Source organism: Piliocolobus tephrosceles, chromosome 10 (assembly GCF_002776525.5).
Source record: "Piliocolobus tephrosceles isolate RC106 chromosome 10, ASM277652v3, whole genome shotgun sequence".
NCBI classification, from domain to species: Eukaryota; Metazoa; Chordata; class Mammalia; order Primates; family Cercopithecidae; genus Piliocolobus; species Piliocolobus tephrosceles.
In genome coordinates, this window is record NC_045443.1 from 116,106,495 (window position 1) to 116,125,126 (window position 18,632).

The following is an 18,632-nucleotide window of genomic DNA, read 5'->3' on the forward strand; positions in this document are numbered from 1 at the left end:
TACCATGACATTTAGTAGGAGAATCATAAATTTCTAAGAAGCAAACTGTTACTGTAGAAACATCATTTAACAAAATCACACTTTGTAAATTCTAAAATACTGGTACCATTTTGTTGATTACTCTTTGCTTGGAAACTGTACTTTTCACACAGAGTCCTTTAACTCTCAACACCCCAGCTAAACTATTTGTTAACAGATGAACAGATCATGGAGGATCTGAGAACATTAAATAAGGTACAGTTTGGATCTTTTGATTTATTTGAAAACTCAGGCTTATGTGGTTTTCTGCTTTCCTTTGTTAACATGTTACTTGTTAAACCATTGTGATACCTTTGACACCTGAAGTTGCATCTGAAATGATTTTCTCTAAGATTTTTTGTTGTTATTCTTCCTACAGCTTAAGTCACCCAAGAGACCAGGTGAGTGCATGATGTGTTGGCATTTGTGCAATCTTTTTATCATGTTGTTGGAAAAGCATGTGAATACCTGTCAGGAAATTGTTGCAATTTTCAAAAATGAAATGTTTATCATTTGCCTAAGAGTAGACATCACGAAAACTGAAGGGGACCTTAACTACACCCCTCCCTGATTTCTTTTTTTTTTTTTTTCTAACCTCTGCTTTGTTATTTTTATTTTTTTCTTAGGGTTTATTGTAAAAGAGACATTTGATTGGCTGGCAAAGGTTTCCTTCTGTGTAGGCATCAGGCATAAGATTTAAGTACACATCCATTTTTGAAAATGAAACCAGGATTTTAAGTATTACTGGCTTTCTAAAGCCAAGTCCTAGGCAGTTCTGCTCCAGTGGCTTTTCATGGCCTGACTCTGACTCTGGTAAGGCATTCGAAGGCTGCCCTGACTCGCAGTTCATAGAAGAGACCAACCAGCTCAGTATTCTTAGTTGTTCCTTCTAGAACAGCACTTGAGATCATCAGTGCTAGTTGCCAACTAGAATGCTGAATTGGTGACATCTTTTTTTGTTTAAAGCGCCGTGATTACTCACACATCCCTCTACTTCCTGAGTCTTGTGGAAGAAAAACAAGAGTCTTCTTTTTCTGGATAATGTCTTCCTGGGGGCCTCTGCGGTCCACAGAGACGTCCTGACCTTCTGAGGCATGCATGATGGGGAGGGGGTGAGGGAGTTGTGTGAGTGTGTAAATTTAGTAGTTCTTGAAATGATTCCTGTTTTGGATTACGGAGTCTCACTCTGTCGCCAGGCTGGAGTGCAGTGGCATGATCTCTGCTTACTGCAACTTCCGACTCCCAGGTTCAAGTGATTTTCCTGCCTCAGCCTCCCGAGTAGCTGGGACTACAGGCGTGCGCCACCATGCCTGGCTGATTTTTGTGTTTTTACTAGAGACGGGGTTTCACTATGTTGGCCAAGATGGTCTCATCTGTTGACCTCGTGGTCCACCTACCTCGGCCTCCCAAAGTGCTGGGATTATAGGCGTGCGCCACTGCACCCTGCTGAAAATGATTGCATTTTTAAGAGATTTTCATAATACTTGCCCTTTGATCACCAGGGCTTTAGTCCTACTCTAAGTGATCTTATATATTTGCACATTTGACCTTAATCTTTCTGAAGCCCAGGTGTCTCTTCCATTTGATGAGGTTAATCTGTGCCTTGCCTACTTCCCAGGGTTGCTTTGATGATCAAGTTTAGATGGAATATACAAGAATTTTGCTGAATTCCCATGCATTATTACTGTAAGGGCTCGATGATTATTACCACATTCTGATAGTGTTTCAATTAAAGCATGTTAACTGGTAGACTCGCATGTGTTGGTTACATTCTTAGTCATGTAAGTGTTGGTTTCCTCCAGCATCTCCATCCTCTCCTGAGCACTTGCCTGCGACACCCGCGGAATCTCCAGCCCAGAGGTTTGAAGCTCGGATAGAAGATGGCAAACTGTACTATGACAAAAGATGGTATGTTATGGGAAAACCTGGACTACTTGTAAAAGTCTCATACGAACCACTTGGAAAGAGGGCTGGGGCTATTGTAGTTATTTCAGAGCATGGCTGCTGTTAAACTTACATAGAACTAAAAGTAGAAACCCATTAAAAATGTATTAGCAGTCATTTAACCAATACTTCTGGTAGATCTTTGAAAGCAGTGTTTCCCAAAACCATGTTCTGCTCCCCTTCCTTCTCCATTCTGCTATCTCTGTACTAGAATTTGCAGGCTGCTATCTGGTATGGTGCCCCTGCCAACTGGGGCTGGGGTATATGTCCCCCTGTGACCCCTCTTAACTCTGCCCCTGTGTGCTAAAGTTAATAGGTGCTCTTCGGATTAAAGGATTTTGTGGTCATATAGGTTTGGGGGATGATCATGTTAATTAAGATAAGTGGGTTTCTCCCTTGTAGCACCCTTTGGGTCCTGTGATATGCTAATGTACACTGTGAATTTCTAAGATGTTATTAGATGTGTTTTGATGCCACATACCCTTTTTTCTTACATGATCCTGCTGCAGAAGTGGTCAAGGATACTTGCTTGGGGGAGCTGTATCCTAAAACATTCCTAGTTTGTTTTTTGTTTTTTGAGATGGAGTCTTGCTCTGTCGCTGGGCTGGAGTGCAGTGGTGTGATCTCAGCTCATTGCAACCTCCGTCTTCTCTGTTCAAGCGATTCTCCTGCCTCAACCTCCCGAGTAGCTGGGATTGCAGGCACCCGCCACCACGCCCAGCTAATTTTTGTATTTTTTTTTAGTAGAGACGAGGTTTCACCGTGTTGGCCGGGTTGGTCTTGAACTCCTGACCTCACATGATCTGACTGCCTCGGCCTCCCAAAGTGCTGGGATTACAGGCATAAGCCACCGTGTCCTGCTGCATTCCTAGTTTACACTGAAGACTCTTTGAAACCTTCAGACCACCTAGCATTTTTCATTGGAAAGGTAATGGCAAAACAGTATGGAAGAACCTTAAAAGCTCATACTTTTGTTCGTTCAACAAACATTTCTTCTGTATTAACACTTTCTGCTGGGTATGAAATGGATACTGCCATCATTTCTCAGGTCTTTTCTTTCTGATGTATTTCTTTTTATTCTTTGTCCATATGTAGGCATACTCTCTATTCATAAATAGTCATAGTGGACATATGGTTTGCTTTGCCTTTCCGTTTGGTTGTATTGAGAATGTTTTTCTGGGTTACTATAAGGTGTCTGTAATGATCATTTATAATGTTTATGTAATGACCCTTTGAGTTTCAGTATCTAACCAAAAGTTCCAAAATTGGGGTAATGGTTATTTATTTTGAATTCTTAAAAAAGCCCAGCATTGTATTAGGTTGGTTACTTGATAACATTGTACTTGTCAAAAATGCTTAGGGTTCTTGTCATGCCTGAAAGAAATCATTTCCACCTGCTAAGTTGCAGTGAGTTAATTACCCAGTAGCTGCTGGAGGCTCACTTTATCGCTAAGGCTGGTCTTGATGACTTCTTCCCCTCTGATTTGGTTTTCTTTGGCCTTCTTCAGAAAGGTCGGTTTGTGTTGTATCTTAACATTATGTCTCAGAACACGTCGCCACTAGGTGGCAGGCTCTAACAGCTTAACACCGAGAAGGGCAAAATGAGATGAAAAATGTTTCTAATAATGAAAACCAAATAACCTTTAAAGATCAAGCCCACACATAAGAACCATCTTTGAAAATGATGAGATTTATCACTAACATTTTTACGGATCTATGAGTCTTAAAGCCATGTGATATTTCCAGTCATGTTCATTTTGTTAATTGTGTTGCTTTGAATCTTCCTCCTTCTAAGCTTAATCCTCAGACATGATGAGACATGTCTTGAGGGTGAAAATGCAGTAAAAATAAAATTCTTGTTTTTTTAAAGAAAGGATCCACAGTGTCCGGTGTTTCCTAATGTAAACAAAATGGTCAGATTTGATGTGTTAGAACTCCTAAGCATTTTGAAGGAATTTTCACCATCTTTCTTACATCAGCAGCAGAAACGTAGAAAATAACGTCATTGGATGCATTTTACTTCTTCAGTGAAATTGAAATTGCTTATTCTCTTGTTAAATATACTGTGAGAGTGTTTTCTTCTCTATTCCGTATACTTTTCATTGGCCTTGGCAGTCAGAGATCATAATACAGTTGTTGAAGGTGGGTCTCTCTCTTCCCCAGTGACAATTAAAGAGTGTTCCTGGGAATACTGGCTGAGCTGCTCACTGGTGCAGGGCCAGCCTCTCCCATCTCACCAGGCTCATGTTTGGCTTTTGTATCAGTTTGGAGGTTTTGTTTTTCTTTCTTTGGCAGACGTGGTGGCCTGTGGCTGAGAGATCAGCTACGTTGCTTTATGCTCTTTCCAGGCGTGTGGAGTATTTTGGTGCAGCCATATTTTTGGCAGAAGATGTCTTGCTGAGTTTTAAATGACTTCAGCAAAACAAATGGGATTCAGGCATCGCGTCTTGGTGTGAATACTTGCCAAGCTCCCTTTCATTTTGAAAGATAAGGGTTTTCCCTTTGCCTTGGTCTTATACTGCTTTTAAGGCATTCTATATCATGCTATGTAAGTTTCCCTCACGTTTTGATTTGGACTAATGACCTCTCAAAAAATACTGTGAAAAAGTAAGTATTTGAAAATAACTAATAGATGGTACGGGTGGACTTCTGTTTTTCTCTCCTCATTTAAATCAGGGGCTGCCTGTGAGTCAGAAACGAAGCCACCCGCTTGCCCAAGTGCATTTTCCCCTCCAGCCTTCGGTTGACACAAAAGACTTAACACAGTGAATATTTACTAGAAGAATTGGGACTCCTTGAGGTTCTGTAACATGGACTCACTTATTGGGGAAATGAAGTGTTAATACCAGGATTTCTCAGTAGGATAGAAAATTAATTTATTTTTCCTACCTCCTTGCCCCACTTTTGTGCCCACCTTCTTAAGAAATTGCTTTTCGAAAATAGTACAGTAGTGGTAATTTCTAGTTTTGTTGGGTTTAATAGTAGTGGTTCAAAGCTTTAAGAACTTAATTGTAGAGATTCCCAGGTCAGAATTTCCATTAGTAACAAAGTAATAAAGTCAGTTTGACATTTGGGGCATATTCTTTGAGGCTATTTAAATATCTTTTTTCAGCAGCTGAGTTGCAGCTTGTAAAACAGGTTAATTGGCCAAAAAAAAAAAAAAAAAACACATTTTTACTACCCTATTGATGTTGCTTCACAGCACATTTTATATCTAAACGTATTTTTAAATTTCTTCCCCCCTTTGATTTTTCGTTAGAAATTAAAAAATAAATTTGTATGTTAAGGTTGTCACGTACTTTTTGGTTTCATCTTGAAAACCCCCCTGCATGAACGCTTTATTTTTTTTTTTTTTGAGACAGGGTCTCACTGTCCCCCAGGCTGGCGTGCAGTGGTGTGATTATAGCTCACTGGAGCCTTGACACCCCTGGCTCAAGCAATCTTCCTGCTTTGGCCTCCCGAGTAGCTGGGACTACAGTCCTCCATTACCATGCCTGGCTAATATTTTTTTGATTTTTAGTAGAGATGAGGTCTTGCTATGTTGCCCAGGCTATCCTCAAACTCCTGAACTGAAGTGATCCTCCTGCCTCAGCCTCCCAAAGTGCTGGGATTACAGGTATGAGCCCTGCACACTTTAATATCTAAGGACTTTTCAGAGAATTCAAATAATCTAATAGATTTGAAATCTAGGGATAGTGGTTCCCCAAGACATCGTGTAGTGCATGAGGATCCCTTGAAGGTCACAGAGACTGTGGTTCAGCGGGGACCTGGGGATCAGTTGGTTTGGAAGTTGGCTGCTTTGGGAAGCATGTTGGCCACCTCTACTTTGGAGCAAATGGGGACCAATGGTGGACATTCAGGCCACCACTGTTCAGTGATTCCAGAGGAGGCAGATCTGGGAGGTGGCCACATTCCCAAGTTCCAGACCACTTCTCGGAGGTAATAGACCAGCTTGCATCATTTATTCCGGGTGTTCACTTTTAAGTCAGTTAAATGTGTTGGGTTTGGGTTCAAGGTACAACTGAAGGAAAATACAATGCATCTCATGAGAATTATTGGACTAGCCTTCCAGAGTCAGCTCTTTTCTTCAAAAGGTCTCTGTGAGGATATGATACACAGATACACATGTAACATGTACATGTGGTTTTTTTTTTTTTTTGGAGACAGAGTCTCGCTCTGTCGCCCAGGCTGGAGTACAGTGGTGCAATCTTGGCTCACTGCAGACTCCGCCTCCCGGGTTCAAGTGATTCTTACCTCAGCTTCCGAAGTAGCTGGGACTACAGGCGCACGCCACTATGCCCGGCTAATTTTTTGTATTTTACTTATTTATTTATATTTTTTTGAGACAGTCTTGCTCTATTGTCAAGCTGGAGTGCAGTGGTGCTATCTCATTGCAACCTCCACCTCCCGGGTTCAAGCTGTTCTCTCCCTCAGCCTCCCAAGTAGCTGGGACTACAGGTGCGTGCCACCATGCCCAGCTAATTTTTGTATTTTTAGTAGAGACGGGGTTTCACCATGTTTGCCAGGATGGTCTCAATCTCTTGGCCTCATCATCTGCCCGCCTCGGCCTCCCAAAGTGCTGGGATTACTGGCGTAAGCCACCGCGCCCGGCCAATTTTTTGTATTTTAGTAGAGATGGGGTTTCACCTTGTTGCCCAGGCTGGTGTCGAACCCCTGAGCTCAGGCAATCTGCCCACCTCGGCCTCCCAAAGTGCTAGGATTACAAGTGTGAGCCACCATATGAACCACCATACCTGGCCAGATTTTTTTTTTGTTTTGAGACAAAGTCTCGTTCTTTCACCCAGGCTGGAGTGCAGTGGCATGATCTCAGCTCACGGCAGTCCCTGCCTCCTGGGTTCATGCAATTTTTGTGCTTCAGCCTCCCGAGTACCTGGGATTACAGGCACCCACACTGTGCTGGCTAATTTTTGTAATTTTAGTAGAGACGAGGGTTTTACCATGTTGGTCAGGCTGGTCTTGAACTCCTGACCTCAAGTGATCCACCCACCTCGGCCTCCCAAAGTGCTGGGATTACAGGCATGAGCCACTGCACCCAGCTGTAACGTGTATGTTTTATCATAAACACAGGAACATAGTGGACATAGTTTTGTTTTTTGTTAGCAGCATATTGAGCATGTTTCCACACTCGTAATATTCTACACCACATCCATGACCTTTCTTTATTAAAGTGTTTAGAAAGTTGTATCAGAATGACTTGAGGGTAGTTACATTTTATTTTGTGTCTTTATCTCTTTAATAACTTATAGTCCCTTTAGAATAACTGTGAGTATTCTCCCTCTGTATTTTTATTTTAACCATTACTCAAGACATGACTATTTACATAGGAGAGCAAGCTCAGATGTGAGAGAGAAATCAGGGGAAGTGTTAGAGTGTTAGTATGAACTTAGCTTTTTCTTAGGCATTGTAGAGTTCGGACCTTGTGATAGTACATGTTTAGCATAATGAAGGTTCCCTGCCAGTTTACCAACTAATATAGAGCCGAAAGCAACTTTAAAACTTGCATTTAAACCATTCTTGCTGTTCTAATTGAATTTAAAATTCTTTTTTTTTTTTTAAGATGGAGTCTCACTCTTGCTCAGGCTGGAGTGCAGTGGCATGGTCTTGGCTCACTGCAACCTCTGCCTCCCGGCGTCAAGTGATTCTCCTGCCTCAGCCTCCTGAGTAGCTGGGATTACAAGTGCCTGCCACCACGCCTGGCTAATTTTCATGTTTTTAGTAGAGATGGGGTTTCACCATGTTGGCTAGGCTGGTCTCGAACTCCAGATCTCCGGTAATGTGCTTGCCTCAGCGTCCCAAAGTGCTGGGATTAAAGGTGTGAGCCACTGTGCCCGGCCTAAAATTCTGTTTCTTTTAACAGTATTTTCAGAAAGTACATTGACCTGAAAACCTGAGTTTTCAGTTCATAAGTAGCAGGTTAGAGAGAATTGAGACCCTAGACTGGAAAAAGTTCATCATGGGAGTGAAGTGCATCCTGTACTGTGTGTGATGTCTTGGCAGTAGGTTATTTTGTTATACCAGCAAAACAGAATAAGCCATCATACTTTGCTGGGAGATGCATTTTGCTGAATTTACACGAGTTTATGGGTCTGGTTAGCCAGATCTTTGCAGCCAAAATGAACCAAAGTTTATGTTATTAACCGATGTGGGGCTGGCCCAGGCAGGAGTTGCTGGCTGCAGCTCCGCTAATATTTCCAAGTCTTGTAATCCAGCAGGGGCTCCTTCATCCTGTGGCAGCCACTGTTGTCCATCTGGGCTTTGGACCCCAGCAGCTTCACTTTCATCCTTGACCTTGTCCCTGAACGTGTAGAAATAAGAAGTGGCCCTACGCTATAGGTCGACAGTAGATGCAGGAGTTGAAAGGGGAGTGTTTGTCTTACCTACATTATTCAAAGCAGCTTTCCCAAATGTCCAAATTAAATACCCTTTGGTATAGACACTTGGAACTTCGCCTGATTAGCTCATACCAGGTGTGGTTATTTAATGTTCTTTATCCCCAGTGTATTTGAAGCTGTGTGATAGTGGAGACCTTGTGGCTTTTCTCACTGTCTGTCCCCAACCACCAGCATAGTCAGTGGTACACAGTAAGTGCTTAATGAGTATTTTTGAATGAGTGACTAAAGGGTTGAAGTCAGCCCTCCTCCTTGTTGGTGACTGACTTGGACAAATAGAAAATAAATAACAGTTGCTTAAGCCTATTTATTTGTTTTGTCTATCAAGCCTTCTTCAGTGTTCTGGGGTGGCGCCAGAAAGGGGGAACAGAGTTTTTATTTAAAAAATTTTAATTTACTTTTTGTACTGGGTCATATAGTCCAAAAAAAGGGAAAAATATATAGTTTTCCAACCCCTTTCCTTAGCCTCTTTTTTCCCCTCCATAGAGGGACCAAGGAGTATAAGCTGTAGATCCCAAAGAAGATTAGGTGGTCTTCTCATCTAAGGATGGAAGCCTTTAAATTAACCTTCATTGGAAATCCAGGCTAGTCCTCAAATGTAAATTATTAAGATTTCTTTCATTATAATTTTTGTTGTGATGGTGTTTTCATTTTGTTTGGCTTTTACTTTCTCTGTCCTTCCCTTTTAAAAAATATGTGCCTTGTTTTTGTCAGGTACCACAAGAGCCAGGCCATCTATCTGGAGTCAAAGGACAACCAGAAACTGAGCTGCGTGATCAGTTCTGTAGGAGCCAATGAGGTGGGAACCATACTTCCTCACCTTTAGGAAAGCAAAACGTGTACTGCGAAGTGTTGATAGGACAAACCTGAAATGAAAGTGCCACCAAGGAAGTACAGTGGGGTCACGTCTTCTATGTGGGTTAGATTCTAAAGTCAGGCAGAAATTGCACATTGTCAAAATCATCCTTGAAAAGCCCTTATATTTGCTTGACTACAATGCATGCAGATTTGTCCATTCCATGGGATGTTTGTGAACTCCCTGTATAGCCACTGATTTGGGAACCACAGAGCTAGATTCCAGGAAAGAACAAAAAGCAAGTTGGTGTCTGTACATTCAACTCCTGCTTCTTTATTTTAATTTTTATTGTTTTTGAGACAGAGTCTTGTTCTGTTGCCCAGGCTGGAGTACAGTGGCGCTATCTTGGCTCACTGCAACCTCCACCTCCCAGGTTCAAGTGATTCTCCTGCCTCAGCCTCCTGAGTAGCTGGGATTACAGGCACCCACCACCGCACCCGGCTAACTTGTATTTTTTTTGAAGTGGAGATGGGGTTTCACTGTGTTGGTCAGGCTGGTCTTGAACTCCTGACCTCGTGATCCACCCGGCTCAGCCTCCCAAAGTGCTGGGATTACAGGTGTGAGCCACCGTGCCCAGCCAACTCCTGCTGCTTTTTAAGGTAACCATCTACTGAGAATGGAGCTTGCCTGTGGAGCATACTCCATCTTGGTTTTGTTTCTCTAGAACTTTCACACATACCAGTAGATTTGTTTCTTGCTGTGAGGATTAAGTGAGGCACCTGGCACAGCGTCTAGCACCCAGTAAGTGCTCACTAAATGAGTGCTGACCTGAAATGACCCACACGCCACTTGCCTGCCATCTTTCCTAGCTGAGATGTCCTATTGTGCCTCAAAACAAGTTGCCAGGCTCATGCCCTTGGTTTTTGGTCTCCTCGAGACACTCCTGCAGGATGGGGTCTGGTTTTAAAGTCAACTTAAAGGGTTACACCTGAGGATGATGTGACTGCCCTCTGAGTTCTCCAAGTGGCCCTTCATGAGGAGTATGTCCGCAATGTGTAACTTACATTGTTAGTTAAAAAAAGTTAAAAACTTTAATAGCTGGATTGGCTTGATCTTTTATCAGTCCACAAATGTCTGCAAAGAAATTGATTTTTTTATGTGTCTACCCTCTGTAACTTATTTGTGCCAGTGCACAGTAAATCTGATGAAACTGGATTATGAAATAACTTAAGCCTCTTCTATTCTTCCAGCTTCCTGAATTGAAAATGCCCTGAAATGTGACTAGTTTACAAAATGATTGTTTACTTAGAAGTTGAGAGCCTTCTAGATAAATGAATGCCATTCTTCTCTGGGCTGAGGATCTGTGAGTTCCCTCAAGCCAAGTCAGAACCAGAACAGGGAAGCTAATAGAGAGACCTGTTCCTCAGCCAAGAGGTGTCACGATTTCATGATAAGCATTTGCTCCTGGCTGGCTGGGTGGTTCTGCAAGCCCCTGTGGCCTTCTAGTACCTGACCCTAACTTCAGAACCAGTGCATTATTCTCCTCTGTGATACCTCAAGATTTTTCAGAAAAATAGAAATGCAAGTTAGATTGTTTTTCTCTCTCTCTGCCGAATATTGTCACGTCTTGACATAATAGAGTGTCAGTGAGATCTGACAAAGAAATGGTGACACTGAAACATGTCTCCTGGAAGGAAGAAGCTTCAGTGCACTGAAGATACGCAACTCTGGCAATGGTGAAACCATTCTCATTTCTTGGAAGTGTTCCAGCTCATTTTTCAGATCACATTCTGGGTGATACTGGAGCTACTTGGCTTTAGCATAGCTTGACTCCATGCAGGTTTGGTGGGTAGCTCTGAGTGTGTTGATGACTCCCTGACTTAGCTTTTCTTGGGATCAGTTTTTTGTTTAAAATGATTCTGCAAGGTCCCTTGGAGGCCTAGTGTCATGTGAGGTCTTTAACTTTTTAAATTTTTAAGCCAGTGCATTTGACTTTAAAGTCTCTACTGCTCAATAATCACATTAAAGAAATTGAGATGAAACTGAGAATAAGCTTTTTTAAAACCTGAAAATTGAGTCCAGGAAGGAGGAGATAAATCTGTAAACTTGTATATTTGGATGAGATGCAGACCTTTCAAAAAACTGTGCTTTTGGCTCCATTTAATTGCATGTTACAGAAAAACAGGCAAGAAGAAGCCAGAGACTGCTTTGGTAGAGAAGAGCCAGGGGCTTTGATGTCAGACACATCAGAATTCACATCGTGATAAGTGACTCAGCCTTGCTGAGCTTTGGTTTCCTCTTCTTTAAAATGGGGCCAATGATAGTAGTTATTTCATAGGGTGTCTTGCGGGTGAAAAAGCTCAGCCTTATCAGCACAGTGTCTGGCACACAGAGCTCAGTAACCCTGGCTCAGGGGGTCAGGTGACTGGCAGCAGCTCCCCTTCTCACCCATGGCTTTAGGATGCCCCTTATTGAGTGCACTTGTTAGCCCTGGCAGTCCCCCTGTTGCAAGAGTTCATTCTCAATTCAGTGGAAGAATGCATCTGCCCTGTAAAATGCACTGTAATCTGATACTGTCTGGGGGAGAGGGATATGGTGAGGAGGGAAGGACTCTCGGAAGTGCTTCAACCTTCTCATGATCCTAATTGGGCCTTAGCTCATTAGTGGGCATTTTTCTGTGGTTGGTATTTTTTCCCCCTTTTTCTGCACAACCATTAGCCTTCATTGCCAGGAAACCAGAGCTTATATAATGTGGAAGTCCCTTGGGGCAAGGAAAATACTTCCAAATTTGATTGAAAGTTTATGTTTATGAAAAGATGTCTCGAGTGTTGATAACGCAGTAATCAAACCAAATTTAAAAGCATCTTCAAGATCAAGGCAGAAATGGAACCCAAGGTTGCAGTGCTTTCCATTTTTGTAATCACAGGTGTGAGAGAGATGGCCGAGAAGTGAGTTCAAGGCTGATTGATGCCTGTTCCCAGAAGCATGCCTTTAGATGGCCCGAGGTCAGAGGTGCTTATGAAGTCCTCACAAGTTGAGACAGTTTATTCCAGCAAGAGGCTACCAGCTTTCTGCCTGCGTCTCACTCGTGCCGATATTTTGATGGTGTGGGGGATTTGCTGTTCTGTATTGAACTTCTCATCTTGTTCCCTTTCCTCTCCCCTGCAGATCTGGGTGAGGAAGACAAGTGACAGCACCAAGATGAGGATCTACCTGGGCCAGCTTCAGCGCGGGCTCTTTGTGATCCGCCGACGCTCAGCTGCTTGACTTTCTGCAGTGCTCTTCTCTTGACCCTTTTTCTGGAGTGGGTTTTATTTTTTTTTGTTTTGTTTTCTTTTCTTCTTAATAGAAAAATGTTAACTTCCTGGGAATAGCTACTCAGCCTTGGAAATGGAGAGCACTGTCGTGGATTCCTTAGGACACTTTTATGGCCGGTCACTTCCAACTTTGTCAGTCTTTTCTGCCTCAACATCTTCCAGAGATCGGTCACCAGGAGACTATTTTACTTTCAGAAGTATTGGGGGTTTGATTTACTTTCCTTTTATTTCTTTATTTTTTGCTTATACTTGTTTTTGAAAACCTCTGAGTTTGAAGGGACAGCTGTTTCTATTAATTATCTTTAGGTCTCTCTATCATGGAGAAGAGCAGGAAGGGATACAGTCTCCAGTGCATTTTCATGTTTTGAATCCGATTAGTGGATCACGTAGCTACTTTCCCCGTTGAGCCCAATTCACTATTTCCCCAGAAGCTTGGGGCAGAGGTCCTAGCAGAAGGAGATGAATTCTCCTGGCTCTCAGCCTTCTCGGAGAAATAAATGCTTTGTGTGACATCTGGTGCACGCCATCCATTCCACTGGCTGAGTGATGGAAAACCTTGCCTGGGAGACTGACTATGTGCACTGAAGTAAATGGGGTTTGGGGAGGGGACATTTCATATTTATAATGTGCTGAAGGTACCATATTTTAAATGTTATTTAATGCAGGTGATTTATTCAAACATTTGTTCTAGCTTAAGCTAGAACATTTCAGAAGTTTTCATTTGGAATTCCTTCCTCTCCCTTGTTCCCAAGTTGGCAGTAGTAGTAGGTGCCACAGGCTGATTATCTGGGTAATCTCTTATGGGTGGGAGGTGAGTTTGATAGTGCAATCATCAGTGATCTGTAGACCCTCATGCACGATTCAAGTTTCACTCTTGTGGCTGATGCCATTATTGTACACTGGCCATTCCAAACCTGCGGAGAACTTTGTTGTCAGTTCCTGAGCACTCACAGCTTCATTTGGCCCAGGTTGAAGACAAGGAAAGCTCTGCTGTGGCTGCCTCTGGACTGACAACCTCCCTAATGAGTCCTGATGAAACAACCTTTCCTACATCCTTCCCTCATTCCCATGATTGGAGAAATGATTCACTGGGTGATGAGTGTTGGGGTTTTCTATACTCCTGTTGCCATCTTGAGATGTTTAAACATTTGGGGGTTAGAGCAACTGTTAGCGTCTCTATGGGCAATCAGTAGAACTTACACACTCTAGGAAATCTTGCTTTGTAAGTAATTCATTTGGTCTCAAGTGATTCTCTTCATGTTGTCTCTTGATGTACATACCCCATAGCAAGTTGGGGGGCTGTGATGACAATTAAATCACCTTCTCTGAAGTTCTGGCTCTACAGAGACCAAACCTTACAGACTTGTACAAGTAAAGACTTACACAGATAGATTTTTGTTTTAATTTATCTGTTTTTTCCTCTTTTTTTTTTTTTTCATGGTGTTGGAGTCTTATTTAGAAAACAGGATAAAGGACGCTATTATCAAAAGTTGCCTGGGGTTCTGTGTTTCTTCTCTGCTCTCCAACCCCCGACTGCTATGTTTACTACAGTGAACCCAGCTCATTGTAAACACAGGCTTCACCTGTTCTTGTTTGTTAGCCTTGGCTGTGAGACAGGACCTCCCTCTCGTGAACTGTTACACATACGATGTGTATGTCACGTCGCATATCATGCAGCTGTTGGTTTTCATGTAGTGCCGTGTGATGGAAATTAGATGTATTTCATGTATTTTTCCATTGAAGGTGGGGTTTTTCAGTGATCATGTGTTTTGTCCTCAACGGTATACCAAAGTTTGTTTTTATTGTTGAGGATTGTATTGATAACCACTGGGGTTCTGCATTGAAGCAGCAACAAGTTACCTCTTTTTCTGGCCTTCTCTGGTGGGACCTCTGTACTTTTGTGAAGCAACTATTTATTTGAAGACCAGGGTATGGGCACTTTCGCCCTCTCTCCTCTCTGACTTTTGAAGGTATTGAGTGAGGATGCCCTTAGTCGTAGTCTCGACTCCGCTACTGCCTTCTTGGTGTCCTCACAACCCTTAATTGGGCCTAGTGAAAGTGGGGGCAGATGAGAAGTCCATTTGAGAATCAGCATAGTAAATTACATTTCTAATCCCAGAGGACTTAATCTTTTCTTTGTCACCCCAGAGATGAAAAATCAGCAGTTGAACCGTTCTGACATGCCTCAGTGGTGACCAGGAACAGAAGCAGCCTCCCTGTTAGTAAATGGGGTTACTTCTCTGGTGGGCAGAAGCCTAACTAAAGGGGAAAACACACTTTGAGGTTTCTAGATAAGGAGGAGGTTAGCTTCTAGCCTGGGTGGCCATTATTCCAAAAGATCTTTGTCTCTCACTAGACCCCAGGGCACCAGATGAATTTCCAAGTTTAAACTATATCCTGCAGGTGATTACTTTGAAAAAGGTTGGTCCAGACCATTCTAATCAAGAACCTGTGTATGTGTTGTGTTAGAGGCATCTGCCTCAAGTCTGTGTACAGTGTTTGCTGCGGGTGTGTTCCAATATTCATTTTATCTCTGCTTGGAGGTTTTGTGTGTTCCCCTTCCCCCATGCTGCCTACCCCATTTTCCCTGAACCATGTGCTCTTGAATAATTTCCAGATGGATTTCTGTAGCCGTACCAAAGCCAGGGTGTTTTCATTCATGCGGATACTAGTATTTATAGATGTCTGACTACCTAATTTTTCTTTTTGAACTTCTAACTGGGGCCAGTGTAAGATCGATCCCAGAGGCTGATCTGCAAATCAAGCTACATGTGTTTGTGTATGAGACCCTGTGTTCAGGACTGGGTGGCTTTTCTAAGAAATATGGGGTTTAAAGTGGGGTTGACTGTATTTTTTAACCTAATTCTGGAGAGAGGATTGTATTTTTTATAGTTTTTTGGTTTTGGCTTCCTTCTAACATTTCTTTAGCCTTGAATTTTTACTAAATAAATTTCCTCCTGATTAAATTTTTTTTTTTGTTTCTCATCTGGGAATTTGAAATCTCGGTGCTTACTGTTACACCAATTTTTCCAAAGAGTTGAAATCACTTTAATGCCAGAACATGGTAAATTTGCAGCCATTTCAAGCAGCTGGTAGTCTTTTTTATAACATCGTTAATGGGTACCATTAAATATTCTGAGAGGTGAATGTAAAATATAAAAGGTGTAGGGTTTTTTTTAAAAAAAAGAAAACAATAAACTTTCAAAGAGAAAACCAGCATAAAGTCTGTATTGTATCCATTGACTTGATAAGTGATAGAAATTTATTTTAGGTTTTTGATCCATTGCTTATGGGGGAAGGAAGTTAGGGCAGAGGAAGGGATATTCTAGGCATTTAATTCTCAGTGAAGAGTAAGATATAGAATGATGTCAGGCTAATACTCAGTTTTGTAAAGAGCGATCTGGGGGTGTTGACCCTTAAATGTTTGTGCACTCTCTTCTTGTTGCAGATAAAAGTAATTAAAAATCAAGTGAATAAAATGGATCTTGGGTGGAAAAACAACCTTGAAATAAACTTGCGATTGAGGATATTGTTCATTTGGTGCATGATTAAGGAGGATATTGTTCCTGGCCCTTGAGGTAGTGCCTACCAATCTTAACCAAACAGTGATGGTATTTGTGCTGCTCCCAGGGTCAGCCGACAAGCCTGCCTGCTGCCACAGGTGACCGACCTGGTGGACCTGTGACCCAGTTGTGGCACCCCTTTGGGAAAGACTGCTTTATGCTTTAGATGATGGAGAGGGGTGGTTCCTGTTTTTAAAATGTTTGAATTATAACAGAAATGTGCGCAGTTTTAATTGTAGAAGTTGTTGAAATCTCTCAAAGTGAATTCATCCATGTAACTATCAGAGCATCCAGATCAAGAAATAACATTCCCAGAACCCACAAGCCCCTTTGACTTTCAGCTACTCCTCCCGACTAGTTTTCTCTGTTTTAAGTACCTTAACCTTCAAGCTCTTGAGCTGCTTCCTTCCATGGTTGTTTTGGAAGAGCCAGGTACCTGGTATAGGCTAGGGATTGACCAGGAATGCTAAGAGTGGGCAGCAAAGGATATGACTCAATGGGGAGGGGAAAAACAGATTCAGGTCAGCCTGCTCACCCTCCCCATTGTTCCCAAGGCAAATGGGGCTTGCCCTTGATGTCATAGAGTCTGCCTTTTCTTGAGTATTTTGTATATGCCAAGCACTGTCTTAAACCCCTCATGGGAGGCACTTTCTACTGATCTTCACAATCTCTGGAACAGTACTAACTCTCAAATTTAAGGCTGGCTCAATCTAAGCCTTGACTTAATTCTAGAAACCCAGAGCTCAGCACTGTGCCCCATACGTAAATACTCTGTAAATGTTAGCAAATGATATTAGGGTATGATGTGCCAAGGCAAACTGGTGAGTAATAGTGCATGTTCTGGGTGCTGGGCCCTTCCCTTGTGTTGCCTTGTTTAAGCCTCATAATAAATTAAGGAGAGTACACTGCTGCTCTCACCAGTATTTAATTAATCAATTATTATTTTGGTCACCCATGAAGCAAGTATCTCACCAGTTTTTAAAGAAGGAAACAGACTCCTTGAATTAGAGGAGGTGATTCTCCAAGGTTGCCCAGCACGTAACAGTCTGGATTTAAAGTTTCCAAGCCAGGTTTTCCCCTAACCACTATACTTTGCAGTCCTTCCCCATCTTAATCTGTTAAAATTACATTCAACATTTCCACCTTTCTTCAGGGCTTCCCTGGGAATTTTTTTTTTTTTTTTTTAATCTGCTTTCACCTACTATACACACATGCTCCCAGAGCAAAATGCTAGAAGTACAAACACTATTATTTGCCAGGACCCTTTCCCCTGCCTGGTAACTCTGGGTTTCTCTCTCAGCAGTATAGTTGAGAGTCATGGTGACCAGCCAAGAGCTTGCTTTCTGTTGATCCTGCATAAATATAACCATCCTAAAAAGGAATGGGAACAGCTCATTGGTCTTGATGAGAACTGCTTTATCCAATAAGCAACAGGAGAGCCTTTGAACAAAAACATGTATCGGTGTTTTTTCAGATCACTTCCTCCCTCCCTGCCTTATCATCTATGGAGTTGGAGCCATTGAATTGGTTTCTAAAAATGTCAACGTGGAGTTGGCCTTCTGCATCTTGATGCTCTGATGTTGGTGGACCTTTCCATGGCATGCCCTCCTGTAAAGGCTCTGTAATGGAAGAATACCTCAGCTGCATGTCACCTGCCCTGAAACTGCTCAGTTCTAATTGGCAACCTGCTTACCAGCCAAACCGGGAGTGTGCAGTCTTTGGGCAGAGGCAGGATTGGAACCAATTTCTGGCCTCTTTGACTATCATTTGAGGAACTCCAAGCCCCATCCTTGGGAAGGCTAAGCACTTTTCCTGCTTTTAAAAAGCACCTGATGGAATGAACTAGAAACACATCATTTCACTCCCTTTGGACATAATATGTATGGTGAGGAATACATTTCCTTTAGGAACTCTGGTGTTTACCAGAATAGATATTTTTGTGAATAACTGATTATTAAGACAAAAAGATAGGTGTAGGAGGATCCCTAGAGGAGAGAGGTAGGTAAGAGACAGCATAGGTACCGAGAGGCTTAATCCCTTCACTCATTTCATCTGTGTTTACTCAATTCCCTGAAAGATACAGCTCTATAAAATACTCACTTTACTGATACAAGAAGACCAATAACCTGAATCTTAAAGATTCTCTCCTATTTTTCAGAAGTTGGAGACTTAACGGTGTGTTGTGTTTTCCCGTAGGCTGATGCTCCAATCTGTTGGCATCGCCTCTCTCTGCCATTGGTGTGGACAGGCAGGGGTAAAGTAGGTGGCATTCTCAGAGCCAGTCAGGAAAACAATGCCCCAGGTCCTGGAAGTCAGCAATGCCGGTACGGAACAAGCAGATACTGAACGCGGGAGTGTGGTACAGGTTAGCAAGCCCCTGCAGGTAATCAAGAATCCCCTTTATTTCACCACTGATTATTTTCATAAATGTTCAAGTGTTTACTGAGATGCAGGGCGGCATTATGGCTAAGAAAAAAAGCTTTGGAATCAGGATTTGAATCTGGCTTTACTGTTAAGCTGGCTAGGTGTGACCTTGGGCAACTTAATTTCTCTCAACCTGTTTCCTCATCTGCTAAATCGTATC

The 18,632-nt window shown here is 42.3% G+C and overlaps 1 protein-coding gene across 1 annotated transcript in view; it reads left to right on the forward strand.

Annotated features, from left to right (window-relative positions):
- SUDS3 (SDS3 homolog, SIN3A corepressor complex component) overlaps window positions 1–15,701 on the forward strand; it is a 42,789-nt gene extending 27,088 nt beyond the window's left edge. Inside the window, exons 8-12 of the mRNA XM_023204495.1 lie at window positions 173–234; window positions 398–419; window positions 1,821–1,926; window positions 9,087–9,171; window positions 12,337–15,701. Coding sequence (XP_023060263.1) covers window positions 173–234; window positions 398–419; window positions 1,821–1,926; window positions 9,087–9,171; window positions 12,337–12,435 — 374 coding nt within the window. The 3' untranslated portion in view covers window positions 12,436–15,701. The remainder of the gene's footprint in view (window positions 1–172; window positions 235–397; window positions 420–1,820; window positions 1,927–9,086; window positions 9,172–12,336) is intronic.
- Window positions 15,702–18,632: the final 2,931 nt, after the last annotated feature.